This window comes from Lepidothrix coronata, unplaced genomic scaffold (assembly GCF_001604755.1).
Source record: "Lepidothrix coronata isolate B3197 unplaced genomic scaffold, Lepidothrix_coronata-1.0 Scaffold136, whole genome shotgun sequence".
In the NCBI taxonomy this organism is placed as follows: domain Eukaryota; kingdom Metazoa; phylum Chordata; class Aves; order Passeriformes; family Pipridae; genus Lepidothrix; species Lepidothrix coronata.
This window is the reverse complement of record NW_016690316.1, coordinates 2,422,406-2,431,008: the sequence shown is the minus strand read 5'-3', so window position 1 is coordinate 2,431,008 and position 8,603 is coordinate 2,422,406. Positions and strand designations below refer to the sequence as shown.

The 8,603-nt window shown below is 39.4% G+C and overlaps 1 protein-coding gene across 2 annotated transcripts; it reads left to right on the top strand.

The window, feature by feature from the left end:
- Positions 1-141: 141 nt before the first annotated feature.
- On the top strand, positions 142-6,685 carry LOC108503325 (cytochrome c-type heme lyase). Of its 2 annotated transcripts, XM_017827197.1 has the most exons (7): positions 142-235; positions 671-820; positions 1,539-1,687; positions 2,293-2,441; positions 3,376-3,495; positions 4,013-4,099; positions 4,339-6,685. In XM_017827197.1, the coding sequence occupies exons 2-7, from the start codon at positions 706-708 to the stop codon at positions 4,535-4,537; spliced, it is 819 nt and encodes a 272-aa protein (XP_017682686.1). In that variant the 5' UTR covers positions 142-235; positions 671-705; the 3' UTR covers positions 4,538-6,685. The 2 variants fall into 2 exon arrangements, with proteins under 2 accessions (XP_017682686.1, XP_017682687.1); XM_017827198.1 differs by lacking the exon at positions 142-235 and having other exon boundaries at positions 669-820.
- Positions 6,686-8,603: the final 1,918 nt, after the last annotated feature.

Genomic DNA, 8,603 nt, shown 5'->3' with positions numbered 1-8,603 from the left:
CCTCCGTCCCCGGGCCCGTCCCTCCGTCCCCGGGCCCGTCCCTCCGTCCCCGGGCCCGTCCCTCCGTCCCCGGGCCCGTCCCTCCGTCCCCGGGCCCGTCCCTCCGTCCCCGGGCCCGCCCTTCGCCGTGGCGGCGGCGGGCGGGGCCCCGCGCAGGCGTGGAGTGGGTCCCCGTTCTCGCGAGGCGCTGGGGCCGGCGCGGAGGCGCGGGCTGGGCTGTGCCGGCAGGGCTGAGGTGAGGAGGAGAAGGAGCTGGAGGAGGATGAGGATGCGGCGATGGTGGAGGCGGCGGCAGCTCTGGGGGCCGCGGCGGCGGGAGGCGGGCGCTGCGGGCGGGCCGCGCTGCAGGCGGGCCTGACCTGACCTTGGGGGTCGGTCACGGAGTGTGGCGGGTTACGGGAGGCGCGGCTGCCCCGCACGGGCGTGTGGCACGGGCGTGTGACACGGGCAGAGCCCCCCACGCCAGTGGCCGCGAGGAGGGACTTGGGAGGGAGCTAGAGGTCGGCCCTGGTAGACCCTTGGGGTTTTATTTGGGCTGGAAGGTTATTACTTAAACCGATTTCGTAATTATTTTTTTCATTTGTGATGCAGCACTGTATCTGCGCTTGCGTTCCCCCTTATAAATAAGGTGTACTTTTGTATTACGAGTTTTTGCTTCTTTTTTCTTTAGGAATTTGATGTAAGAAGGCCCGGTGTGTGGGAGCCATGGGTTTGTCTGCATCCTCCCCGGCTGCTGCAGGTCAGTCGCCAGATGCATCCAGGCAGTACCAGACGGCGTCTCCACCTTCAGAATGTCCCATGCATCAGGAAAAAATGAGCGGTAATCATTCTTGAACTTAAATGAACTAAACTCCTTATGTGGAAACCAGATGAAAAATCTTAGGGAGGAAAAAGAAATTATTCTTCAAATAAAAACTTGAGTTTTTCCTTTAGGAAAAGTTGCTCTTAAGTAACTTTTCATGAATGGGAGGCAGTTGTTCGCCAGAACAGGTGCTGTGTCTGTAGAGACAGGAGGTGGTTGTTGTAGAACCTGTGGGTCATTCCCAATTGTCCCATTTCACAGGAGTCCTGCAGATCTGTTCCTGTGGTGTGGTACACCCACAAAACGTTAGGGAGCCCCTGCAGAAATGGCAACTGGGAGCAGGTGGGTGTCACTAAAAAACATGCATCTAGAAAAGGGCAGTGGAAAGGTGGAATCAGATGAATGTCTGGAGGAGGACATTTACTTTTCTGGTGACACAGTCAACACATTTTGGATTAACATTGCTGAGGAAATCTTAGGTACTGACAATTCAGTATAGGGCCAGCATGGGGTAGGAAATGAGCATTCAAGGACACACAGGAAGCTCAGATCTTACCATGGTGTTTGGTCCCAAAATGCAGGAAAAAGAAAAGTTAAAACTGTTGCAAAGCTCAGAAGAAAAAGTGAAATAGCCTCTTGCATTTACTTGAGCATTCAATGAACTGTCCCATTTCGTGTCATGTCTTCAGAGTTTTCATTTTTTATCAAAATACATACTATTTTTCCTGTGTTTAAGGTTGTCCAATGCACATGAAAACTGCTGATCACAGAACTGAGAACACAGATGATGTTCCTGCACATCAAGAAAGAGCTTATGAGTTTGTAGCATGTCCTATGAAGTCTGGTTCATCTCAAGTGAAAGATGACATAGATCCTAGCAATATGGTAATTTTTGCTTATTTCAGATGTTTTCTGTAGTCTTGTTTTTTCTGAAATACTGTACCACAAATGTAAATAGTGATACTGTCTAAGGTGGAAAGTCTGGCAAATAGCACTATTTTTTTTATTTTAAATGCTGCTTTTTCTCTTTTCGTGTGCAAATTTTTATATAAAAACAAGTTACATCTTGTTTAACATTGTCTTCAAATTTACACTTCTTTGATAAAAGGTGGTTTTCCAGTTTGTAAATACCTTTTACTCTCTATTAGTTATATGCATGTTTTTTATGCTACGTTGGTAGATTTTAGGTTCTGTTTAATAGCAGTATGGGTAAGTTCTGATTAGTATCTCTCCAAGATTTCCTCTGATTTACAAAAAGCATTGCTCTTTTGGAAGTTGAAGTTTAGGCAAAAAGGGTTTCTTTAGTCTTCCAATGACAAACTTGTGCAAACAGTTTTACTGCAAAAAAGATAATTTTGATGGAATTAAATAAAGGCTGAATGTCTTGATCTTTTTAAGAGCTGATTGATCATACTTTGATTTTTCTCAAACACTGTACCATAAAAAAATATTCATACTCTAGTTTGTTGTTGATTCTTCTTGTTTTCTAGATGCCTCCTCCTAATCAGCAGCCATCCCCAGGTCAACCATTTCCGTTGTCAACTGTTAGAGAAGAATCTTCTATTCCTAGAGCACATTCTGACAAGAAATGGGTCTACCCTTCAGAGCAAATGTTCTGGAATGCTATGCTAAGAAAAGGGTAAATAAATACACTGTGAATTATAAGATGGAGTCTGTGAGCCTGAAATTCATTAAGTAATATCATTAGTTATTATTCATTATTTTTGAAGAGTTTGTGGATTCTTACTAGCTCTTTTTACAAAGTACTATTTTATAAATATGTTTGTTTTAAAGGGTGAGCTGGTCTCAAAGGCCATGTCCCTTCTAGTGATCAGGAGGATGTTAGGGAATGTCAAGCAACTGCTACTGGCTCAGAAAATTTTCTTAAAAGTCTGTGGATAGGCATAAACCAAGTTTGCAAGATTTCCAACTTTCAAACTCAGCTAGCTTCACGCTAGGCCTATATACTGATAGTAGAAGTTCTATGATTGTGAGAATAACTAACTTGACTTTGCAGAATTGCTAAAAATGTGGAAATTTACTAGTAGGTATTTTCAGTATTTAAAGAAATTTAGTGTAGGCAAGACCTAATTTAATGATTAATATCTCCTGTGGCCTAAAAAACCTCCTGTGCTACTGTTCCCTTATTCTTTTGTATAGTCACAGTGCAGGGTCAAGAGAGATGAAAGGCATTTCTAAGCATACTAAGTGTATGGAATACAGGACTTCTGTGCATTAGGAATGCAAGTGGGATTTTTCCTAAGCATTTTTATGAATCCTATGGATGTGCTGATGTTTGAACACTGATAACTTTCTGATCCAGTAAAGCTTTTAATTTAGCTATGTAGAATTTGTGGATCTCTGTGATGATAACTTTTGATAACTACATGTCTGCACAGAAGATGAAGTGATTCTCATGGTGCTTAGACAGATGAGCCAGAAGTTTAAATACTTGTCTTGTGTCTTTGCATAAAACCTTAAATCTTGATTCCAAAGTCCATCAGATAAACTGAGGAAGGTGCAGTAGTTATGCTGTAATGCTTATAAACTGTTTTCAAGTTCTTATTTTTTAGGTGGAGATGGAAAGATGATGACATAACAAGTGAAGACATGACCAACATCATTAAGATTCACAACCAAAATAATGAACAAGCTTGGAAGGAGATTTTGAAGTGGGAAGCTCTTCATGCTGCGTATGTACATATGAAATGTTACACATGAAATATTTTTCATTGTGTTATGACAAAGATATGAGACATAAACTTAGATTAACAGTGACTGGTGTAAAGCAAACTATCAGTTTTTAGATCAGCATAGCCCCTGTTCCTGCAAGAGACAAACTAGTATGTATAAATTTTTCTCTGAAATTTTATGATCTTTGGATTATGGTTTTCTGTTCTTTAATCTATTAAATCTGTGGATTAGATTTGCTGAGAACTGCTCTCTTGACAAATTAGAACAATGGTATGGAGCATATCAGAGGTACTTTATTATACCAGCAGAAAGTGCTGGCAGAAACCGGGCGACTTTTCAGACCTTTAAAGAAAAAAAAAAAGCTGGTTTAGATCACTTGGAGTTACTTTTTTACTGTTGCTCTTTCTTCTGTTCAGTTTCTCTGTTACTAAAATAAATTACCATAGTGGTTTAATTACTTAAAATAAGACTGCTTTTAAAGGTAAAACCTACTTTCCCTTTTAATTGTGTGCACAGGGAGTGTCCGTGTGGACCATCACTGATGCGGTTTGGAGGCAAAGCAAAGGAGTATTCACCAAGAGCCAGAATACGTTCATGGATGGGGTATGTGGGCAGGAAAGGTCTTCCAGGGAGGTGGGAGGTTAGGGAAACATGTCTGAAACTGTGGTGTAGAATTAATTGTAAGACGTTTCAGAACTGGCATTGGAAGTTAGAATTGCCAGAAGATAGAAGTACTAGTGGGATCTTATGGATAAATAAATCTTAAATAGGACTTCCACTCCCTCTCCTGGGTTCATACTATCCATTAAAATATCTGTGTGTTCTACTATCCATCTTTCCAGATATGAACTACCCTTTGACAGACATGATTGGATTGTTGACCGGTGTGGAAAAGAAGTGCGCTACGTTATTGATTACTATGATGGCGGAGCAGTGGATAAGAACTACCAGTTCACCATCCTGGATGTGCGCCCTGCGTTGGACTCTCTCTCGGCTGTGTGGGACAGAACAAAGGTAGCTTGGTGGCGCTGGACTTCATAACTGCTCCTAAGGTGTGTACTCAAAAAGTAACTGCTTTCGTCCTAGGCAAAGGATAAGTGAATACCAGGACTTGAAATGGAAGTTCACTGCAGCTGTCATTGTTTTCATGATTACCACTGTTCTTTGGGGATGGGAAGGGAGGATGGGGAAATCTGTTGTTAAGCACACCAATGCTTTGTGGTGTTTCAAATGGAATAATAAAGTTATAGTAGCAAAAACATGTATCTTAATTTTCTTAAAAACTGGGGAACCTTTTTTACTTTGGCTCAGATTGTGCATAAGCTTGCCGCCTTTTCATTTCATGACTTCAGTGCTGCACCAAATATATTACAGTTCTGATTCTGACTGAAGTTTTGAGTATTACTTCATTGGTGAAAACTGGAAATTTCATAAATCATATAATTAAAGTGTTTGGATACCTCAATGATGAATAAAGGGTAAAAGATCTGGATTGTTTCAAACTGCATGTTTTATTAACAATATAAACTCATGTATTTGTTTTCACATGGGTACTTTACCTATTCAATTACATGCTTCCTCAGAAAATGTCAGCTGAGGTCATTCAGTTTAAAGGAAGTGTAGTGTAGTATGAATATTTTAAAGATATGTTAAATTGAACAGGAGAATATACTCATGCCTTAATCTGCAATTTATCTTTGAACAGAAGAACATCTGTTAGAATCAGGAAATGAGTGTCACTTTTAAAGCATTTCTAAAAGGAGATAATATTTAATGGCTGTTTATTTAAAAGTATTTAAAAGGTTGTTTTCTGATGTAAGAAAATGTATTATTTTAGTATTTTCATGTCTTTCACATGTGTCATGTAATGCATTCAATACAGAGACAAGCCTTATTTAAAGAACCTCATGCAGTGCATCTGTATTTGGCATCTTGGCTTCATCAGCTGTACCATAGCATGTTTTTTTTATATAAAGCAGAATTGCACAAGAGTGTATGACTACACAGTCACATGTGATTGATTATAGTGAGGCATATCACAGCTGTGTATATAACTTGGCTAACAGGGTATCAAAAGTGCCAAGAAATAAGGTTGATTTGAATGTTTTCTTAGAGTGATGCGTGTTAATGCTGTGTGGCTTAAAGCTTTGATTAATGTTTGTGCTTAATAAGGGAAACTGTCTTTTTTTGTAAGTCTTGCACTGTAATAGCTTAAAATTTGCATGTCTCAGTAAGTTGGAAAGGAGTAAGAGCATATCACATTGTAGCTTCTCAAATGAGGGAAGCTGCCTTCACAAAGCTTCCCAGCCTTAACTGGGAAACAGCTGTACATTCATTTTCAAAGTCCTTATGTTTAACTGACATTGGAAGCTTTTTTCTTTTCTTTTTTTTTTTTTTTTTCTTTGTTTTTCTTTTTTTGTCTTTTCATTGAGGGGAAACTCCCCAACTTCCCCTTTGGGAAAAAATTAGTCGGGGAAGCTTTCATACTTTAGCATTCTAAATGGTTCCCACTTCAGAGACAACTGTCATGCATGGTAGGAATAGATATTACCCAGAAGTCTAGAATCCTAAGAGGAAAACCACACTCTTGCCATATCCGCTTTGCTCATTCCTTTTTCACCTTTCTAGTGGTTCATACATATATATATATATATATATATATGTATAAATGATAAATAGGAAAAGAAAAAAATTCCATCTGAGTAGGCAGCGTGTGTACGAGGTATATGAGAAGTGTGTGACCTTTTATGAAGCATATCGGGTAATGAAGGAACTGCTTCTGTGTTCTAGCAGTAAAGATTTAGGCTTACTGCTTTTTGGGGTGATTTTTTTCTTTTTTGGGTTTTTGGTTTTTTTATTGGTTTATGCATTTGGTAACTTGATATACTGAGGATTCTGTGTTTCTCGCAACTAGATATGGAAAGGGTACAACCACTGTAGGGGGTACTTCAGAAGCTTCAAAAGAATGAGTTTGCTTGGTTGGTTTTGGCAGTGTGATGTTGAGTGCATTATGGAAATTTGTTATTGCTGCTAAATCTGGTGAAACCTGTCACATGTCACTTCATGTATTCACTGTGTCCTGTTATGTTCCATCTTCCATAGATTCAAAATTGTTCTTTTCTGTGCTACTGTTAATGAAATGTTCTACTTTGTCATCAAAGTAAAAGGAAATAAATATACTTTTCTTAACTTTGGTGATCATACTTTCAGCTATAAGAATTATTAAGATGAGCTTTTGCATGTGTCATATGAGATTATAGTCTGTTACAACTATGATCTTGTTATATATTTGATACATTTATTATATATTATTGTATTATTACTACAACTTAACTATCATTACATCTTTGAATATATACTACTCATTTTTTAGGTGACTACAGAACCAAAATCCAAGGACTAAATTCAAGTGTTTGTTACCAAACCAGCAGTTCTCAGAATAAGAGCATATGACAACAAATATATTCATCCCGAGTCTGGCTAATTTAAGAGGAATGCGAGGAAATTTAAAAAAAAAATCCTAGAAACGTCAATGAAAGTAATTAATTTCTGTAATCAGTTTACTTAAGGAAGTAAACGTGGAGTTTTTGCTTTTAGGCCTGGGTTATTTGATGCAGGATGTTGGTAGTTTGCTGTTTTTCAGGAGATGGGTGTCATTTCAGAAGAATGATTAGAATTCCGATGTAAACTTGAAAAACAGTAATTTAAATTGATTTTTTTTTAAAAAATCCTTAGGAAGGATGTTTTAACTGAAAAACTATCATTTAGCCTATATTAAAGGAAGTATGTGAGTATGCATAAATAAATACATTTATATAATTTCTTTATAAGTACAGAAAGGTGTGGAGAGTTCATGGAGCTCAAGAAAGTGAAGAAGTATCCTGAGCAGGCCCTTTCAAGGAATTCTGCAGTGACATCAGGTTCCCAGTCCTAGTCAAGTTGAAACAGAATTTTGGAAACCAACATCTCAAACCAAGGTTAACCTTGTGCACATACATAAGGAAAAATGCAGACGCTCACTGAAGATGGGTCACTTTTTAAATTAGTTTTGTGTTTAGATATTTGAAGTTTACCTATGTTCTGCTTTACTGTGTCAAAGCCCTGCTTGACCTATTTTGCTTGACTCTTGCAGATAAAACGAGTTAGGAGTGCCCTCCCGGTCTGCCACTGAAGATGTATGTGATTCTTCAAGGATATTGGGGTGCTCAGAAACTGCAGTCTCTGTGATTGATAGAAAAGGGCTCCAGCATAACACTCCAGCTGTAATCAGGTCTTAGGTCATCTAGATGTGATCAAAAGTGATACTGATCTGTATCACCTGGAGCAGGAGACCATTCTGCATTCAGATACCCTGCAGTCAGGGTGTCTGGCCCAGTGCTGCCATTCTGTGGAGGCACTGACTGTGTGGTTGCTGTGCCCACAATACCCTCCCTACTCAGTGGTGTTGGCCCAACTCTTCTGCAGCTTGTCCTGTTGGTACCTGGCCAACATGAGCGCTCTGTAATTGGGGAGTAACTTAGAGGCTTAGCCTTCTGGCATGCCTGGAGTTCCTGGCTCTGAATCATCCTGTAACATTTTGCCTTTGCAGTGTATTAGCAGGCAGTTTGGAAGGGGGAGCTGTAGCTCTGTCACCCTTCACTTATTTATTTTTTTTCCCCTGCCCCCTAGAAACACCTTTGCTGCTCTCTTTCATATCATTCCAATGGTCTTAGCTTAAGTCTCAGAATTTTTTGGCTAAGACCTAGAATTTCTGCCCTGCTTTGCTGTAAAAGAGACTGTTGCTGTACAAAGGTAGTTGTGTCCCTTCTTGATTATTGCTACTTTTTACTGCCAAAGCAAGGTGTTTTGAATTACTGTTTTTGAATTATGAGGTGAAAGAGGTATGCTAGTTTAGTGTGAAATGCTCTCTAGTGTTTACATAATGTATTTGCCATCAGGACTTTAATGTGCTCTGTAAATTTGAAGTCTAAAATGTGGTGATGAATACTGTTTTGCCTTCAAAATGTGTGAGTGTGGCAAAGGATCTCTCAGTGCTCTCAAAATGGTCATAAATAGACTGTCATCTTATGCACTCCCATTTTTTTTTATTCCACTCCTGTATCAAAGT

Bases quoted from the DNA above. Each gene is read 5' to 3' on its own strand.
- LOC108503325 (XM_017827197.1), top strand. From the start codon at position 706: ATGGGTTTGTCTGCATCCTCCCCGGCTGCTGCAGGTCAGTCGCCAGAT. The intron at 3,496-4,012 runs GTATGTACATAT...TTGTGTGCACAG, and splicing joins TGGGAAGCTCTTCATGCTGC to GGAGTGTCCGTGTGGACCAT. The intron at 4,100-4,338 runs GTATGTGGGCAG...CCATCTTTCCAG, and splicing joins AGAATACGTTCATGGATGGG to ATATGAACTACCCTTTGACA.